Here is a 17,514-nt window from a genome sequence, read left to right as displayed (position 1 = left end):
ATTTTCTCAAAATTATGCTTTCACGCCTGAAATGGAACTTAAGCGACGCAGGGACGGCAAGCAACGCCATTGTTGCCAGTTGTTGGCTCTTGGCGGACAATCCTTCCCGGGTGGCTCAGTTCAGCCTGGTGCGTCGGCTGACTGAGCAGGTAGTTCCACTAGAACGCGAATGGAAAGCACGCTGTCTGTGGCGCCGGCCAATTCCGAAGTCGAAGATTGTGTAGAATCAGCGTGTTTGCCAATTTTGCTTCTGACTGGCGCAATAGAATGAGCGGGTTGAAAAAGTGATGACGCGCCAGGGAGATACCATTCCGGCTGAAAATGACTACAATTCAGTAGATGAGTATGCCCTCTGTTGACTAGGATCATTTTTATTTTATCTTTTATGCCCAGGGTTTTGGTCTCGGAGTTTAGATGATTACATTGGACTGCAGCCGGCTCCGGTCATGACATTCTTCAAAGACAATCTGTATATTACTCCTGTTAAAAATGGCAAGTAGCACTATCGTAGCGAAGGGCATTCAGACGTGGGTTAAGCGTATATACTTCAAGATTGCCGCAGAGATCGCAAGAACAAGCAAAGACAAAGTTCAACAAGAACAAGTTGTTAATGTACAACGGCCACCTGAGCATATCCTTGATACATAACAAAATCCTCTTGCCCGAGCACGACTAATACATAGTTTGATTTCTTGGTTTGGAGTATGAACGGTATCACAGCGATTCCTGCAGCAACAAGACCGACAACAAAGAACATGACCCACACATGTGTCACTCCTTTCTTCGCCGTGTCTTGATCTTTTGGAGACTCGATTGGGGTTGCAGCCTCCAAGGTCGGAGTTGGATGAGCACCTAGCCCATCGAAATTAAGGTTGCAGGGTCAGGGGCGCAGGTGGATGAGACCCAAGTCCTTCGAGTGGGCGCAGGTTCTGAAGCGGCACATTGTCTGTATAAGTAGATCGGTCACGAGACGGCTCATACGGTGGAGGCGAATTGGTCCAGATCATGCTGTATATTCGTGCGAAGAAAATATGCTGGTGGCGGGCTGGCTATATTTCTTTCAAAAGGTGTATCTGAACGTGCATAAAGTCTCAATATTGATTTGCTGTTCAGGACCAGTTGCTGCCGTCTCTTCAGACTGTTCCTGTGCTATGTACCTGGCAAAAGGATTATTGCTCGAGAAAGTATTCGTTGTCATTTAAATGCCGGCTTAGCAGGAACAGTGAGCGACTGACAGTGTCAAGCTCGAAGACGATTATTTGCACCGCGGATAGTGCAGCAGTATTTGAAACTCAAGGACGAGAACTTACGATATCGATGTAATCTGTCTTCAAGGCCTTAAGACTGGCCTCAATGGAAATGTGCATAGTCTTGCTACCAGTACCACCGTAGTTACTCTGGTTCACGGGCTTTCCAGCCATGGGAGTCATGGTGTACTTGGTTGCAATAACCATCTCATTTCGACGACCACGGTCCTGCATCCAGTCACCAATCCACTCCTCGCTCTGACCACCTTGGTAGGCGTTGGCGGTGTCGACAGAATTTCCGCCGAGGTCGTAGAAAGTGTCGAGCAAGTCGTAGGTCATTTCCTCGGTACATTCACCAAGACCCATTGCCCAGTTTGTGCCGAAGCCTGCCAACAGATTATTAGATTTTGGAGGATGGGAGTTTAAAGATTGAGATGAATTGTTTGATTGTTTAAAGAAGAGAAGAGAAATCCTGGAGAAGAAGGACTTTATTGCCCAGGTAGGTAGCAGATAGCTCTACTAAGAAATATGTATTATTTTATTTATGCACAAGCTACCTCCCCTCCAAAGCTCCACGCTCCAAGCTTAATTGAGTTCCTACCCCTCCCTCATCGAGGCATCACCGATAACACTGAAGCTCCAGGTAATTAGTGTATCTGCGATAATCCCACCTTGTCCATACCGCAGTCCTGAGTGGTCGACCCTGGGCAGTGTAGTGAGTGTACATTGGTAGTCTCGGATTTAGGTCGCAGTTAGGGCTTGAGCACTCACGCCCCCTGCGACAAAGGATCCACTCTCACAGCTCTGGCCATAGACAAGCTCCCGAGGCATGACCGATGCACGGAGTCCGATTCCTCTGTCACTACTACGAACTATTTTAGCTAATTTGAATAGAGACTTGGCTTGGATATTTTGTAAGCAGGATGATGTTTGATGTAGATGTCGGTCAACTTGGCGGTCTGTTTTTTTTTTTTTTTTTTTTCTTGGGAAAAAAAAGTTTTAGCCTGGTGCTCAAGCTACGCTGTTGACTACCGAGATGCAAGGTGACTACGTGACATTCAAGTCGCAAAAATTGCATTGGGTTCTATATTTCTGTATGTTAACTCACAATGTTCAACTTGAAATGTTGCGGTATATATTCAATGTAAAATAATTGCTCATTAAGTGGTATCAAAGTAAAGACCTAAACCCAACTACTGGACAAAAGCATCACATACTCAATATCCCCCCTATATCTTCACCTTCTGCTCAACAACATCCAATCCAGTCAACTTTTTGAGTGTGGAGTCCATCATTCCGTGAGGGAAAATCATTCCAAGACGACCCGCCTTGGCGTTATAACCGCGCCAGATCATGGCAGGAATCTTCTTTTTAGTCAAGTCGCCGACAACCTCAGCGGCCCAGCGGTCAGGAGGGGTACCCAAGTCACCCATCTTGTCATTGCGCATGGCGCTCTCAACAGCGTCCTTGGCAGGAGCGTAAATGGAGTCGGCGGGCAGGGAGATAGGGGTGTTCTCTTTCTGGTTCTTGATCATGTTGGTCTTGACGGCACCGGTCTTGAGCTCAACAACGGTAACACCGAAGGGCTCGAGCTCGAGACGTAGGGAGTCCGAGAAGATAGCCATGGCGGCCTTGGAGGCATTGTAGGCAGATTGGAAGGGAACGGCCATAGTAGAAACGACGGAGGTCTGGTTGACGATGATTCCCTTGGATTCAAGGAGAAGAGGCAAGAATGCCTTGGTGACGTTGAGCTGAGCCCAGACGTTGATCTCGAAGGCTTTCTTGCCCTCGTCCAAGGACATGTCGGTGATGGGCATGCTGTATGATGTACCGGCGTTGTTAACGAGAATGTCCAAACTGGAGATCTTGGAAACTGCCTCAGCAATGGAAGTATCAGACAAGACATCGAGGGCCATGGTCTCGACACCAGCAGCTTTCAATTTGGCCATCTTGTCGGGGTTACGGGCAGTGGCGATGACGTTGAAGCCGGCCTTGTGGAAGGCAACAGCCAGGGCAGCACCCATGCCGCCATCAGAGCAGCCGGTGATGAGAACAGTGCGCTTGCGAGAAGGCATGTTGGCGGTGGAGTCAGAAGAAGACATGCGAGATTTGAGAAAGTAGAGAGCAATGCAGGCAGAAAGTAGAGATCCTAGCAGAGGAAGTTGAGAAGTGTCGAATTTTAAAAGAGCTTCCTGTGAGGCCATGGCTCAGTCACGTCGGCTATTGGTCGAGATCGACAGCGCTAAAGGGTGCTTCGGATTTCTAAGCAAGCGTCGGGGGAATAGCTGTCCGATTTCTCTAGTGGTACAGAGGGAAAGGTGCAATGCAACCTCCTTATACAAATATTGTCGGCAATGATTTGTGGAGTCCAACTTGGGTCGTGGTCTTCTGCCGCCGCAAACGTTAAATCCTCAAAAAGCTTGTTGCTGATTAACATGATGGGCACTATCTAAGTATCCCCTGAATGAGCCCTTACGGCTTTACCTTAAACTGCGTCCTTAATGCCGCCAGTCGCCAAACCCTATCGCAGCGCATTTGACGTCTCAAACTATCAGCCGCAGCTGTAACTTTTGCCGCGGTCGTCGGAATTATCAGACAGAAAGAGTCAACTAGAATTCTTTTGTTTCTCTGTCGACCCCTCCATTAGTTTCCAAGATACGGCATATCTTTCACTCGTTGCTCAAAGAACAAAATCCATCTACGTTCAAGTAAATCTCCGATTCTATTGACTGCATATGCAAAATGGCTGCGGCAGCAAAGAAGCTTGTTTTGATTACCGGTGGTGAGTTTGTTTATATATTTAGCGGTCCACTTTAGATCCTTGACTAATGATTCACGAAAAAAAAAAAAAGCCAGCGGTGGTATTGGCTTTGAACTCACTGCTCAGCTCCTGGCAAAAGGCACATACCACGTCTTCTTAGGAGCTCGATCGGCCGAAAAGGGAAATGCTGCGCTGCAGCAGTTGCGAGAACGCAACTTGCCTGACAGTGTAGAGATGTTCTTACTTGATGTCACCAAAGACGATACTATTGAGGAGGCTGCTGCCAGGGTTCGCAAGGAATTTGGAAAATTGGACATCCTCGTCAACAACGCAGCTGTGGCGCCGATGGAGGGTGGAACATTGCGTGAATACATGAGTGCCGCGTTTGACACCAATGCTACTGGACCTCTCATTGTCGCTAATGCTTTTGCGCCTCTCTTGAAGGAGTCAAAAGACTCGCCGAGGATTGTCAACATTACCAGTGGCGCAGGCTCCATCACTTCTCGTCTCAACAAAAATTCGCCTACCTATCGACTCCAGGGTCATCAATACCGAGCCAGCAAATCTGCTCTCAACATGATTACTGCCTGTCAATATGTGGAGTACGAGCCTGATGGAATCACGGTCTTGCTTTACGACCCCGGTCATACAGTCTCAAACCTAGGCCCTTACAACAAGGCTGAGTTTGGTGCCAGAGCGCCGGCCGATTCTGTGATGCCTTTGATCGATGTCATAGAGGGAAAACGTGATGATGAAGCCCCCAAGTTATTGCACAACACCGGCATGTACGACTGGTAGATTGGCCATTTGTTTCGTGAATTCGCACTTTTCTATCAATGCTTACACCAATACATGGCATATAAAGAAAGAACTGTCTATTGGAAACTGTACATTTTCCTCCCACTGCTCGAGAATGCAACATACTTTCAATCATTTCCTCATATCAATCTTCCGGTACCTTATTCAACCAATAGAAGCTTTCTCCAGATAATTTGTTTCTAAATACATGTATAGCTATGGATCATACAACTACGTTTGCCTAGTGCCATAACAATGGGGTAAATATAGAACACTCTAAGGCCAATCACAATGGTTTATTCTAGGACTTGTTCTGTGAAGAAACGACTTCACGAGACGGATGCGTGGTGAAGGCTGTACGGCCCGCAAATTTTAGGATATTACAAAAGCCTTGACTGGCATTGTAACGTTCTTCCAGTTTGAAGGCCACTCACCTCCGATACAGTAGGTCGCTGTAACACAGCCCTAACTTGAAAAGACAAGGGGTATCTTTTGTCCAAGGTTTGGGTTATTTATCTGCAATTAAGCCTACCAATTAAGGTTTAAATGCGGCATGTTGCGTGCACACGTTTGCCGATGGCTAGATGCTACGAGCCCCTGTGGCAATATCTACCAATGACCGTGGAATCTGGTGATGCAACAGATATGTCATATACGGGCTCTAATCGATGCATTAGAGCAAAAAAAAATAAGACTAGGCTTTCAATTACGAGTTAATTACTGGATGTGATGGCCGGTTCTTTCAGCTGATCTGTAACAGGTAGGTATCGTCCGGACTAAACTATATAACGCTTTCGAGAACGATAATCGGTCCGAACCTTGAGGAAACCCAGCCTATAAGATAACGTCTCGTAAGTAGATAAGCCTTGGGCAGTAGAGTCCTCGGGACTTGAAGATAGGTCTTTTCAAGGCTCAACTTTTCTTCTGTAATGCTTGAACAGAGATCAACTCTCTGTTCCTTCCAATCAGTTACAGAAGATGGAGGTAGAATCACAACCAGAGAAGAAGCAACACAAGGGCGGTTACCGCCAGATCAACAAGGCCCTCAATATATGCGCCTTTGAGGATTATCTTGAGGCACAACTCTCGACTCTGCCAGAGATTGCTGATGTCGCAAATTAGCCCTCGAGTGCTACGAGTTTTAGGTCAAAACGCTGGAAAGGTAAACTATCTCATACTAATGATACTACGATTAAAAAGATGTTCTAATTTATATTTTCAGTTTACCCTACAAGGCACAAATACATACATTGTCGGGACCGGCTCCCACAGGCTCATCATTGACACGGGTCAGGGTATCCCAGAATGGGCCAATTTGATCTCATCAGTTCTCGCTGAGCAAAATATTACCCTTTCTCATGTTCTTCTTACACACTGGCATGGTGACCACGCTGGCGGCGTGCCTGATCTTCTCCGCCTCTACCCTCACCTCAACGACTCCATCTATAAACACTCTCCCAGCAAAACACAACAACCCATCATGGATGGACAAGTCTTCAATGTCGAAGGTGCTACTGTCAGGGCTCTTCACTCCCCGGGTCACTCGCACGATCACATGTGCTTCGTCATCGAGGAAGACAATGCCATTTGTCCAAGGGCATTCGTTCATCTGCAATACGCCAGCCGAGACGCGGCTGCGTGCGGCGTGCGGAAGTTAGGTTGTGGCCTGCACGCTTCCGTCAAACACAAACCTTGCGATAAGACCAAGTACGCCAGGGTAACCCTGATGTCGTGGCCGACTGTATGCTATGATGTCATAAAATGTAGGTTAGAATGGCATGCGACGACATTCTGATGGCATCGATGACGCTAGTGAATATCCTGTCTCAGAGCACTGGGATGATCGCGGAAAGTCTTGACACGACAGTCGGCAGTTCTGTTACCGGAAAGGGAAACATTTGGTTTAAAGTACAATTTGGCTGTCGTGATCTTGTGCCTGTTTATATTATATCTGATCCTCACAGGATTGGCCGCACCAGGCGACAGGGCTAAATAACTCACATAATCTGGCAATTTTTGCGTCCTCCCTGACGGGCTTCCATGGTCTTCAATTCCCTCTTCTTGGATGTGCATACATCGGACTGTTAGAGTCTTGTAGTCACAAAATTGTCAACCCCTTCTGTGCCTAGGGCCTGACGTTTCAGCTAAGTTAATTGATGGACTGAGGGCTACAAAGCCATCGTCGGCTAACATCTAATACCGTACAGCCCCGCCATTTCTTTAACCACATATATACGGCTCTTCTCAAATAACAACTATCAACTGGGTACATGGGACTATAAACAAGGAGATAGATAGCTGGCTGATTGCTATGAAAGCCAATGTATCAGCAAGTGGAGACACGTACATGACCGAGGCACAGTAATCATCAATACATCATTCAAACATTCGTCGTTACAACTTAAGTGTCTCAACATATGTAATTACTCATGGGAATATAAAACATTAAACAGCACATGGTAGGCTAACTGTAATTGAACTGTATGCATCCGTCTATAATGCAAGCTGCATCTTCTGCTGTTCCCGCGCCCACTTTGCAGTTTCTTTTAGACTTGCTGAAAATGACCTATCAGCACGCGCCTTTCGAATAAGATCGGTAAGCCATTCGTCTCGGTAGAAATTTTTAACTTCTCCTTGCTTGTAAATATCGGCAATGTCACCTATCAGGCCGACAATTGACCTCACTACCGACTCGGACCGGATCATGCTTTGATTCGTGTGAACGACGGACAAGAATCCGAAAATTGATTGAATATACGGGAGTAGTACGTCCGCTAGGCTACATCAGAACACTCTGACAAAAACTACTTATCTCAACTTACGTTTTTCTCGCATTCCTTGAACAATTCCTGCATACGCGTCTAAAATTGCTTCTCGAAGTTGATGTATGTAGTCGACGATATCGTACGGAGAATCGGCCTCCTTTCGAAGACTTGAAGCCTGAACTAAGACCTGCATAACAATCGCCAAGTACTTTTCAAAATTTGGTCCAATTGCTGCGGCAATATCTCCGAAGCAAGACAAGATGCTCACTTTAACATCACGACGGACTGACGCGTTCTAAAGATTCTCAGCAATGCCAGACATGAAAGGCAGATGGCTCTTTCAACTTACCTGTAAGTTGGACAGGAAAATGTTCATAAACATATCGCAATATGGCTCGATCTGTGCACCAAGAGCAACAGCTAGATCAGCAACCAAGCCGACAGCGGTGTTACATGTCGGCGAATCTGGATCTTCGAGAGCCTTCATGAGATAAGGAATGAACGCTTCCAGATAAACATTGAAATTTTCTTGCACGGCCCCAGCAACTGAACCAATGGCAATAAAAATATCCTCCTCAATCAAAGAGTTTGGAAGCTTTTGCTGCAGCAAGCTGAGAAGGAGAGTCATTAATCTGTCTGATGTATTTCGATCATTTGGCGAGACACGACGAATAATATTGGTTAGGACGCTTAGCAAACTAATCTGAAGCTCTTCAAGGTTGGACCGATCGTCCATTCCTACTAGCTGCGCCTGCATTGTAAGGGTGGACTCTAACCGCTGGACAATAACAGCGGAAACGTTGGTGATTAGAGGGAGAGTATCAGCGGCGCTGCATGACGCCAATACACCGAGAGCTTCGTATGTAGAAGTCCGTGACGAGTTCTCATTATCTGTACGAGTGCTAGCCTGTATTAGCCCTTGTAGCAGAGCGTCATAGTACGGCGATACAGGCGTAGTCTGGGAATATGGTCCTTCCTGTCCAAGCTGCTCTGTAAGATTAATGAGAGTCCAACAACAGTTAGTTAATACTTTAGGATGATCCTGAAAGCCAATTATAAGAGCTTTCATAATCTCAGGCAGATGAGTCTCAGTATTAATCCCTTCAATGACCAGATCAGCAATTCGTCCTAGACACCAGGCAACGGTATCTTTGACCTGCAAGACTGGGTCATTCATCAAACTCAGCATCGGGGGCAAAGCTTGTCCTATCACATGAGCCAATGTCCCATGATCCGGACCATCAAGAATAGAGCCGAATGCCATGACAGCAGCTTCCCGTCTCCGCCAATCCGCCTGCTGTATATTAACTTCAACAAACTGGAGAGTCAAATTGACAACTGCTGATCCAGTATTCTCAGCAAAAAGTTGCAGGCAAGCAGCAGCAGCCATCGAAACGTTCCATTCATCGTCGTCGGAATCTTCCTCCTGACGCGTTAACAAGTCTAGTAGCGTAGGAAGGACCTCGTTGATGGCAAATTTGGCAAACTCGAAATTTTCTCGATCCACAACTTCCTCTTCATCGTAGACATCGGATTGCTGCAAGGTAATCTCGATCTCTTCCTCAGAAACCGTACTCCAAAACTCCACAGCCATACAAGAGACATCGTTACTTGGGTTCTTCATGCCCTCCACCGTTAACCCATACAGCGCTTTTTCCATATACAATCGCATATATGAGTAGTACATGCTCATTATCCGAGCCAACGCTCCAAACGCGGATGCTTGTAACTTCTCATCTGGAGCCTGGGTAGCCTCGCACACCACCTGCATGATGTAATTCCGCTCCCCCTCTCGCTCGAAATTATCTCGAATAAACTCCAAAGAGTTGACAAGGGCGTTGATAGCGGTTTGTCGCACAACAATAGACGGTTCAGCTGAACGGGCACCCTGAACAATAGCAGTGAGGATGCCGTTAGCCTGAGCAACAACACCGGAGTTCGTAGGGTCAGCAGTCTCGCAGATATAGCCGATTGCCAGTAATGAGGAACGCTTCACATTGATAGGTTGATTCTCTTTCGTGTTGTCAACCAGTACTACCATCAGATCGGGCCACTGATTTCGAGGTAGCTCAATATCCGCAATGGCGGCCACTAATTGCGCTGCCGCGTTCGCCACTCGATCATCCGGTGACAGAAGTGTTTGCAGAGCCTGCGAACATAAGACGTTAGATGCATACGACGACAAGTTTTGAAAATAATATACCGTTTGCTTAATCTGAGCCTTACTAGGACTCTCAATCGCTTCCCACCTCTCTGTTTGTGCTAGCTTCGTTTTTACATCCTATTCTTGGAATTAGAATTGATCTCTATGCACCATCAAGGATGAGATGGGTACCTTAGAAACGAGCTGGTTTTTGATAGCAATACCAGCAAGAATTCGAACTTCGGTTTTCACGCTCTCATTTCCCAGGACGGTCGTGAGCATACCCAAATATGGAACCTATTGCCATTGTTAGTTTTGACCATGCAACACGGTACACTTGATCCAACCACAGTATAATCAAGCGGGACAATGACATACAAAATGCTCCTTAGCCGCTAGCTCAAGCTGAGCCTCGGCATTCTGACGAGTCTTTGGGTCTGCATATGATGTCAGTCGGCTAATAGAAGAATGTCGGGTGCTTGTCACGAGAGTCGCGACGTACCAGGGCTTAACAGAGCCGACTCCAGGACAGCAGCAATATCCATCACGAGAAGGTGACTATAGAATTAAGTGCGTGCAAGTATAGTGTTCCAAGACAACCAACGAGAATATATATAAATTAGAGGTTGGTATGGTGTCTAATCGCTGTTGGTAGTCTGGAAAGTAAGCTCGGATCTGGATGGGCGAGCGCAGAAAAAAGACGAACGGTAGTATTCATTTACAGACACTTACTACTGTAAACAAAGCAATCGTTCTCGCGCGTGTTTCGGCGAAAATGCGATAGTGTAGCAAAGTTTATGGTCTTAACTCTATGGCGGTTAGGCCCTCGTTGTGGAGCGCCTTTCCGCGCGCCTCTAATTAACCCTACAATTGTGTTCTGCCGTCCTGACAACTTGTATCTATATTACAAAATCTATCATTATAGCTTACTACGAAGTGTGGTAAGAGATTTCATTTATTGTTGGTAAGCTTGATAAAAATGGAAGTGCCAGTCAGTAAGTAATGTGTACAGTAGAATTTTTTCCCAACATACTGTGTTACATCTAGCGATTGAATTCAAAATAATTGTACCATGAGCTCCGGCAGTTTTCAGCATCAAGATAGACCTGGTCGAGGAGGATATCGAGGTGGACATAGACAGCAACATCACGGCAGCCATGGTAGCCAGCAATCCCCTCACGATCGGCCAAAGAAGGAAGCTATCCTGGATCTTGCTAAATATCAGGATCGAGAAATAAGGGTGAAATTTGCTGGTGGGAGGGAAGGTGACTGGACATATATTTGCCGGTAGGGACGAGTATTGTCTGACAGTTTGTCTAGTTACTGGTATATTGAAGGGCTACGATCAGTTGATGAACTTGGTGCTTGATGACGTAGTCGAGCATCTTCGAGGTACCAATCTATTCTTACACGCTGACTTCAAATTGGTCTAATGCGATTATATAGGCGAAGTTGAGGAAGATGGACAGCCACCGGAAGATCAGACACGTCCACTGGGATTGGTGGTCGTGAGAGGTCCGTTATTACTCCTAATCTCACCCACCGACGGTAGCGAAGAGATTGCAAACCCGTTTGTACAGCACGAAGAATGATCGGTGTATATTACAAAAGAAACAGTGTATATTAGATGTCAAATTTTCATGCAAAAGATGAACTTTGGGACGCCTGCCCAGTATCAGCTTCTCTGCGCCTGCGGAAGGATTCTGTTACGACGAATTACGGGGACTACGCCTGCTGGCCAACGAAGGAATGGCTGAGGTCCACGAGCTTATCTCGACAATTGCGAGTATTTCAGAAATGTTCTTCATTGTACCTCCATAATAAGAAGATATAAACTTCTACTACGTATGCCGGCCGGCCTTGTTAGTGATAAATGGATTCGAAGCAAGACATTTACTGACGGAGGTGTAAATAACTGCTCAAAGGCTTACAATCTATGATCTGGTTTACAAACCCAATATATTACTGTTGTACAATTGCGTTATTATACACGTATTCGGCATTCTTACTGCTCACCGACAAGTCGAGCAGTATAACCAACTAGCAAAAATGTGTATTATTTGCATTAGCCATTAGAACGACTTAAATCTCTAAACACTGCATCCACACAATTCTTTAATTCCTTGTACGACACTATCAGACAACTCTGTTCATCTCTAGAAACCAGCATGACCTTCTCATCCACGGCGGCATCAAGCTTGTTCAAACACCTCAGAACGTGACCGAGATCAGTGACCGGATGGCCGTTCTCGTCGTTCTGATGGAAAACATAATCTCGGAAAAGCTTGAGGAGATATCGGTCTCCTGTCTCCGACCATGCACTATCATGATCGTATTCCGGCCGTTCATTAATGAAGTTGAACTTACACAGCAATCGCACAAGCCTTCCATTCTCGAGCTCCTTGCATAATTCCGACTCCAAGACGTCCTGATAATGTAAGGAGCTGTTAAAACTTTGCTGCAAATGAGGGGCGATTATTCGAAGGAATTCGTCTATGTTCTTGACAGGCTCCTTTAATCCATCCTTTCCAACTGATCCGGCGGAAACGACATTATTACCAAGTAGGTAGGCCAATGCGGTTTTCAGGCCAACCGAATATGATCGTCCCGCGTATTCTAAGCTTTTGGCGATAACCTGTTGTGGAACATTCGCGTTGGCACTTATAGCATGGTTGTTGCACACGATGCTTAAGATAAGTCGGCCCAGATTGTAGAGGTCGTCTTGATGAAGTGCTTGAATCGATTCCGCCCCTCCGCTGTAATCATTACCACTAATTACATCCATTATACCAACAGCGCTGAGTCTAACTCTCATCTTGGAAGTCAATATCACTTTAGACGCATCCAAAACTCGAGCTGCCAAATTTGCCGAGTGGATACTTTTCAATGCCGACGAGAGTTGCACTATATAGCTCCATACAACTTGTTCTGGTACCACTGGAGAGCTGCCATTCCGCGACATGGGATATCTTGCGTCTGGACCAAAATGGGTATCAAACAACGTACTAGAAAGAGGATGGTAGTCGTAAACAAAGATAATAGAGTTGTCCCCAAAGGCTCTGGTAGTAAACGCCTCAAACAAGGTGACAATGCCGGCATTTGATAATCTTCGCCACTGCTGAACGGTAGCGATTGCCTTTTCATCTGTAAGCTTAAAGCCCTCTAAACGCCGGAGAGCGTACGTATTGCCATCACTCTTTGAAAATGCCTTGTAAATCCAAGAAGCGTATCCAAAAACTCGAGAGCTCTTCTCGGTATTCGTATCGAGTGGTACTAAGGAGTAATATACGTCCAAGGAATCCGGTAACCCGGAAGCTATTATTATACCGTTAGCAATCCACGAAACGGGCCCGGAATCTGCGACTAGACATACTTGGAAGGACTTGTAGGGAAGCTTCGGTCTTTCGCTGCAGTTCTTCCCGTAAATTGTCAGACAGAAAAAATCCTTGCACTGTTCTCTGATAGGGCAATAGATTGACCTTATACGGGGGTAGCGGCGCATATAGATGGTAGTTTAGCTATGTATATGTGATATTAGAGGTTGACCAAGCTGCCAGGCTTACGGACACTCACAGGCTGATAATGTGCAGGTTGAGCCTGTTGATAGTAAATGTCCTGACTGGGTTGAGCATATGGTCCCATAGAACCATATTCATACGTTGGCGTCTGTATAGGCTGCTGTACGGGAGACTGATCGATGATGTCAACCACAAACATCACCGCAGCAGATATGGCTAACCACTTACCGGATCAACTCCCACGTGAGGCGCCATCTGAGCCATTGGACTATACCCATGGACAAACTGACTATTTATGATAGGTTTTTGGCCATATGCATCCACCGCAGTAGGGCTAGTGTAACTGCACTAGTTAGTGCATCGTCATGTATTGCAAAACCAATGCTTCTGAGTACCTTTTCGACTGATTGGGATCCGAAACGGGTGTGGACACTAGAGACAAGTTTGTAAAGTTCATCGTCAACAACTTGCAATAATAACGTCATGACTTACTTCTCGGCACAAATATGGCAGAATCTGCCGACGGAACCGAAAGGGTCGACTTCGTCGCAGCACTTCCCGGCGCGATTGATCCAGGCATGAATGATGGAGAATCCACGTTTAGCCGCTTCCTAGAACTATTCCCGACTCAGTACAGGTGTGCTATATCTATGATATCCGCACAACAAGATACTCACGATTCTGATTTTGCTGTTGACTGCTGTTGTTGAACCGGCGTCTCCTCAATGTTAGCTCAACAAAACTGACAGTATTGAACGGGAAATATACCGTATCATGCCGGAAAATGCAGCCTGAGTTTTCATATTTGCAATATCCATGAATAAGAATATTCCTGCATAATGTCTGCGATTGTTTTCCAGCGTTGATGGACGGCTGTCGCACTTCTAGGAATATCTGTGAGCGGTCCTGCCCGACAGCTGACGGTGACAGGAGAGCAAAAAGGTAGCATATGTAGAGATACACGTACCAGTGCTTGCCGGTTTTACAGGAGACTGAGATGTTGATTTGTCACCGGTATTTGGAGCGGACGCCGAACCAGGCGCAACTGCACTGGCCGGTTGCTTCAACATTTGTGACTTCTCGGTAGGCTCGTAGAACACGAGCCGCTGAAAAACAGCTTTCTGAAATCCTTTCCTGACTTGAAGCAACGATAAGAGGTGATCTGTAACTGCCGTAAACAAACGAGAGTCCTCGTGATATGGCATCTCCGGCCGTCAGAAAGAAAGACCTAACCCTATCTGTCATTGAATTTGATGGGAGAGATAATCCTTAGGCGCAACGCATGCATGAAGGATATCCCCTTTTCATCAAAACTTAATACCGTGTTAACGCGACGCGAATATAGACCATGTAAATAAAGATCCCATTTCAACTACGAGTCGGCTAAGTTTCTTACTTTTACGATATAGGCTTTGGCGGCAGAATTGATAATGTCCAGTAATGAGGATGGCGGCAAGTCACTGTCTTCGTTCAGAATACTATCTGAGAAGACGCTGCAAGGACCTGCTCAAGTTGATCTATTCAGCTGGTGTCCAAGGATGGATCTATTGACTTTTTCACCTGATCCGGCATCAATATGGCTGTACCGAATGAGTGGACAGTTGGTGTGGAAAATGACATTGAAAGATTCAAAGACAGCTATCTCGGCACTGGCAAAGACGGCTATTATCTCGGCACTGGCATGGAGGCCTGACGGTAAGATATCGAGTAGGAAGGTGTCTTGGAACTGCAGCTAAGGCATCCTATAGGGAAAATGCTGGCACTAGGTTGCTCGGATGGCATGATACGCGTGTGTGACGTAAATAACGGCAGAATAGTGCATCAGATCGCAACTCGCTCTTCGATATCCTGCTTGAATTGGGTAGCTGAGGACCACTCATCGATTCAGTCTCGCAACTCAGCCCCATTTGACAATATCTTGAATATCGACATTACTGCTAACCTACCGAAATTGAGTCCTTTACCAACTGCTTTTGCTCCGGATAGCATATTTACTTCTAAAGGGGTCCTTGATAGTATGATAAATAGCAGCTTCATGTCAGAAGAGTCGTCGATGATTGATATCCTGGTCAACGGAGAGCGGGACAATAGAATATTTTTCAATATATTTGGACACTTTTCAATTGCAAATATTTCTTTTCCTTCGCCTCTGGAAGTATGGGTGACTTTTGCGGTTCTGTGTTATATAAGTACTCGTCTAATAATTACAGAAATTAACGCCACTATGTCATGCCTCGTCCCCGGACTTGTCATTCCATGCCTTCATAGTCGAAAGCCAGGACCATGCTCTTTTTATGCTTCCGTTGCGAGTTCACTTTATACGACGTTTCGGCAATGATTTGGCGCACATCTCGTCAACCTCAACGAAGGTTCAGGCTCTATTGATATATATTTCGGATGGAATGGGGGCAGTAGCAGCTGAGTGGAAGAACATGGAGAGCTCCCTGGTTAGACCTATGAAGAGCCTTGAGGACATCTTAGTTGCCGAGAGTGAGTGAATATCATATACAGACTGAGTTTCGATCTGACAGGCATCTAGAGGACTCAGACGTTGTATTGAGCTTGCTAGAGACCCTGATCTTGGGTTTTCCAAGCGATGCAATAAAATCATGGATTACGAATCATTTATCAGATAGAGCCGTCCGATCATGGAGGAAAGCTTCGTCAAGTGGGTATGAAAATATCCGGAAATTACTTCTTGAGAACCTTATACCGGCTTGTGAGAGGATGGTGGTGCTTATTACCAGAGTGCGCGGACTAGCAAGATGGTAATTGATGACTGTTGACACCCTCTTTCTGGTCAGGAGTGCTAATCTGTGTAGGCGCGAGCGTGGAGTTCATTTAGGATTAAACCCGGATTCTTATACACATATTGTTGATGCTCTGACCCTTATTATGGGCAAGGCACATCGATTGATTTGGGACTTAAACAAAGAATATGATCATTTTAAACCATTCATTCAGTGGATCAAGTTCATTCTAGATGATGTCACCAATCATGATTCTACCGCCGAAGACCCTGATAGTCCTATTGAGACAGCAAAAGTAGCGACGTACATCACTGACTATCTCAACAATTCAACGATGGCAAATTACTTTTCGGGTGACGGATGTGCCCCGAGGAATGGCACAGACTTGAATGATTTAGTGGTGAATCTTAAGAAGTTATGTGAAAATGCATTTAGGGAGTCATCGGAATCTATGAAGAATCATGTAGTTTTCGGAAGTCCACTAAGACTTGCGGATAACGTTGCAAGCAAGGAATTGTGCATGAGTAGTCGAGTGATTCAACGGGTTAGTTAAGTATGTATGATTAGGTTCTAGTTGATACTAAACTCAGCGTTTAGGGCAGCGAATCGTTCATGTATACTGCTGTTTCATTAACATCAAATGCCGACTGTGGTATGTTGCGCAGAATTGTAGCCACAAAATATTGCTGACGGTTCTAGTTTTTCTCATATGCCTAGACTTATCTGGAAATTATGCTGAACTTACCTCGTGCATGGTACGATCTGCTAGTTTTGCCATTTGTAACATGGCGATAAAAGCGCTGGAATTTGTCGATGACGAGAAGTTGATGCTACTCGTTCACCCAATTGATCCCGCGAGTTCCAAAACTAAAGCACGAATAGTTTCACTAGAGTTTGAAAGGTTGCTCGCTGAAAGTGCTGTCGTCATTGACGCACGAGAGTTTAATGGGGCGATTTGCTCGGTCCTGTATTCGACTGATTTGTCGGAGCCAGAATGGTCCCAATGCCGTGAATTCACGGATGACTTCCTGCCTATAGCGTTGGCGGTTAATGGACGCAAAGGACGACGGGTAGGATCTGTAATTGCAGACGATAGGCATCGGTTCCTTGTTTTCGATCTCGATGACGACGAGGCCGGGGATGAAGAAGAGTCGAACGATGATACTATGATTGAATAGTGTACATTAGTTGCTGAAATTTGTAGGTGTTTATATGTGCATTGGTATTATAGAATTTAGGCGTTGTGGGCGGCGTTCTTGCATATTTCTACTTTCTAGATCAGATTTCATAACTATCCATAATCTCTTGGAGTTGTCTGCTTTCAATAAGTACCGCCTTGTCGCACGGGTGAAGCACAGCTCGTCCAGCCGGAACGTATAAGACCCGTTTGTCGAATCCTTACCAAATTGGTTGGCATCTTGTACGTTGAACCCAAGATAGGTCAGACTGCATGCTCGAAGCTCGTAAAAGATTAACTTTGATTGCTGTGATTGGCAAACAACGGCAATCCCTTGTTGCCTTTGTCCTGAATA

General features: G+C 45.7%; 8 protein-coding genes across 8 annotated transcripts; 4 read left to right on the top strand and 4 right to left on the bottom strand.

The window, feature by feature from the left end:
* Window positions 1–1,292: 1,292 nt before the first annotated feature.
* On the bottom strand, window positions 1,293–1,613 carry POJ06DRAFT_265290 (NADP-dependent oxidoreductase domain-containing protein; the record flags this gene model as incomplete). Its single annotated transcript, XM_056189064.1, has 1 exon — window positions 1,293–1,613. One exon carries the CDS (start codon window positions 1,611–1,613, stop codon window positions 1,293–1,295), a length of 321 nt encoding a protein of 106 aa, XP_056045875.1.
* A 769-nt stretch (window positions 1,614–2,382) lies between these two features.
* POJ06DRAFT_244601 (NADPH-dependent 1-acyldihydroxyacetone phosphate reductase) lies at window positions 2,383–3,684 on the bottom strand. The gene has a single exon (XM_056186515.1). It carries the CDS (start codon window positions 3,449–3,451, stop codon window positions 2,477–2,479), a length of 975 nt encoding a protein of 324 aa, XP_056045874.1. The 5' UTR covers window positions 3,452–3,684; the 3' UTR covers window positions 2,383–2,476.
* Window positions 3,685–3,706: 22 nt separating this feature from the next.
* Window positions 3,707–5,245, top strand: POJ06DRAFT_244600 (short-chain dehydrogenase). The gene is made up of 2 exons (XM_056186514.1): window positions 3,707–4,029; window positions 4,100–5,245. Exons 1-2 carry the CDS (start codon window positions 3,990–3,992, stop codon window positions 4,804–4,806), a joined length of 747 nt encoding a protein of 248 aa, XP_056045873.1. The 5' UTR covers window positions 3,707–3,989; the 3' UTR covers window positions 4,807–5,245.
* A 187-nt stretch (window positions 5,246–5,432) lies between these two features.
* POJ06DRAFT_205558 (beta-lactamase-like protein) lies at window positions 5,433–6,662 on the top strand. Its single transcript, XM_056185359.1, has 2 exons — window positions 5,433–5,968; window positions 6,029–6,662. The coding sequence occupies exons 1-2, from the start codon at window positions 5,915–5,917 to the stop codon at window positions 6,599–6,601; spliced, it is 627 nt and encodes a 208-aa protein (XP_056045872.1). The 5' UTR covers window positions 5,433–5,914; the 3' UTR covers window positions 6,602–6,662.
* A 427-nt stretch (window positions 6,663–7,089) lies between these two features.
* POJ06DRAFT_49243 (armadillo-type protein) lies at window positions 7,090–10,398 on the bottom strand. The gene is made up of 7 exons (XM_056191120.1): window positions 10,217–10,398; window positions 10,093–10,151; window positions 9,907–10,011; window positions 9,775–9,852; window positions 7,921–9,720; window positions 7,629–7,866; window positions 7,090–7,580 (listed from the first exon to the last, which is right to left on the bottom strand). The coding sequence occupies exons 1-7, from the start codon at window positions 10,257–10,259 to the stop codon at window positions 7,300–7,302; spliced, it is 2,604 nt and encodes an 867-aa protein (XP_056045871.1). The 5' UTR covers window positions 10,260–10,398; the 3' UTR covers window positions 7,090–7,299.
* A 198-nt stretch (window positions 10,399–10,596) lies between these two features.
* On the top strand, window positions 10,597–11,674 carry POJ06DRAFT_244593 (uncharacterized protein). The gene is made up of 3 exons (XM_056186513.1): window positions 10,597–10,979; window positions 11,035–11,106; window positions 11,161–11,674. Exons 1-3 carry the CDS (start codon window positions 10,787–10,789, stop codon window positions 11,304–11,306), a joined length of 411 nt encoding a protein of 136 aa, XP_056045870.1. The 5' UTR covers window positions 10,597–10,786; the 3' UTR covers window positions 11,307–11,674.
* POJ06DRAFT_244585 (uncharacterized protein) lies at window positions 11,675–14,461 on the bottom strand. Its single transcript, XM_056186512.1, has 9 exons — window positions 14,200–14,461; window positions 14,001–14,116; window positions 13,910–13,950; window positions 13,725–13,849; window positions 13,628–13,664; window positions 13,461–13,575; window positions 13,288–13,404; window positions 13,088–13,232; window positions 11,675–13,029 (listed from the first exon to the last, which is right to left on the bottom strand). Exons 1-9 carry the CDS (start codon window positions 14,435–14,437, stop codon window positions 11,780–11,782), a joined length of 2,184 nt encoding a protein of 727 aa, XP_056045869.1. The 5' UTR covers window positions 14,438–14,461; the 3' UTR covers window positions 11,675–11,779.
* Window positions 14,462–14,594: 133 nt separating this feature from the next.
* POJ06DRAFT_49139 (anaphase-promoting complex, cyclosome, subunit 4-domain-containing protein) lies at window positions 14,595–17,462 on the top strand. Its single transcript, XM_056191119.1, has 7 exons — window positions 14,595–14,927; window positions 14,981–15,387; window positions 15,443–15,722; window positions 15,772–16,000; window positions 16,055–16,526; window positions 16,580–16,634; window positions 16,682–17,462. The coding sequence occupies exons 1-7, from the start codon at window positions 14,663–14,665 to the stop codon at window positions 17,158–17,160; spliced, it is 2,187 nt and encodes a 728-aa protein (XP_056045868.1). The 5' UTR covers window positions 14,595–14,662; the 3' UTR covers window positions 17,161–17,462.
* The last annotated feature ends 52 nt before the right edge of the window (window positions 17,463–17,514 follow it).

Source organism: Lipomyces tetrasporus (assembly GCF_029532465.1).
Source record: "Lipomyces tetrasporus strain NRRL Y-64009 chromosome Unknown POJ06scaffold_2, whole genome shotgun sequence".
Taxonomy (NCBI): domain Eukaryota; kingdom Fungi; phylum Ascomycota; class Lipomycetes; order Lipomycetales; family Lipomycetaceae; genus Lipomyces; species Lipomyces tetrasporus.
This window is presented reverse-complemented; position numbering and strand designations above follow the sequence as displayed.

Coding starts and splice junctions, on each gene's coding strand:
- POJ06DRAFT_49139 (XM_056191119.1), top strand. CDS start 14,663: ATGTCCAGTAATGAGGATGGCGGCAAGTCACTGTCTTCGTTCAGAATA. Junction 14,928..14,980: donor ACTGGCATGGAGGCCTGACG/GTAAGATATCGA, acceptor GGCATCCTATAG/GGAAAATGCTGGCACTAGGT. Junction 15,388..15,442: donor CTTTTCCTTCGCCTCTGGAA/GTATGGGTGACT, acceptor TAATAATTACAG/AAATTAACGCCACTATGTCA.
- POJ06DRAFT_49243 (XM_056191120.1), bottom strand. CDS start 10,259: ATGGATATTGCTGCTGTCCTGGAGTCGGCTCTGTTAAGCCCTG. Junction 10,152..10,216: donor GTCGGCTCTGTTAAGCCCTG/GTACGTCGCGAC, acceptor CATCATATGCAG/ACCCAAAGACTCGTCAGAAT. Junction 7,581..7,628: donor TCAAGGAATGCGAGAAAAAC/GTAAGTTGAGAT, acceptor GATGTAGCCTAG/CGGACGTACTACTCCCGTAT.
- POJ06DRAFT_244600 (XM_056186514.1), top strand. CDS start 3,990: ATGGCTGCGGCAGCAAAGAAGCTTGTTTTGATTACCGGTG. Junction 4,030..4,099: donor GCTTGTTTTGATTACCGGTG/GTGAGTTTGTTT, acceptor AAAAAAAAAAAG/CCAGCGGTGGTATTGGCTTT.
- POJ06DRAFT_244601 (XM_056186515.1), bottom strand. CDS start 3,451: ATGGCCTCACAGGAAGCTCTTTTAAAATTCGACACTTCTCAACTTCCT.
- POJ06DRAFT_205558 (XM_056185359.1), top strand. CDS start 5,915: ATGTCGCAAATTAGCCCTCGAGTGCTACGAGTTTTAGGTCAAAACGCT. Junction 5,969..6,028: donor TAGGTCAAAACGCTGGAAAG/GTAAACTATCTC, acceptor TTATATTTTCAG/TTTACCCTACAAGGCACAAA.
- POJ06DRAFT_244593 (XM_056186513.1), top strand. CDS start 10,787: ATGAGCTCCGGCAGTTTTCAGCATCAAGATAGACCTGGTCGAGGAGGA. Junction 10,980..11,034: donor ATTTGCTGGTGGGAGGGAAG/GTGACTGGACAT, acceptor CAGTTTGTCTAG/TTACTGGTATATTGAAGGGC. Junction 11,107..11,160: donor CGTAGTCGAGCATCTTCGAG/GTACCAATCTAT, acceptor GCGATTATATAG/GCGAAGTTGAGGAAGATGGA.
- POJ06DRAFT_244585 (XM_056186512.1), bottom strand. CDS start 14,437: ATGCCATATCACGAGGACTCTCGTTTGTTTACGGCAGTTACAGATCAC. Junction 13,576..13,627: donor GATCCCAATCAGTCGAAAAG/GTACTCAGAAGC, acceptor TAACTAGTGCAG/TTACACTAGCCCTACTGCGG. Junction 13,233..13,287: donor AACCTGCACATTATCAGCCT/GTGAGTGTCCGT, acceptor ACATATACATAG/CTAAACTACCATCTATATGC.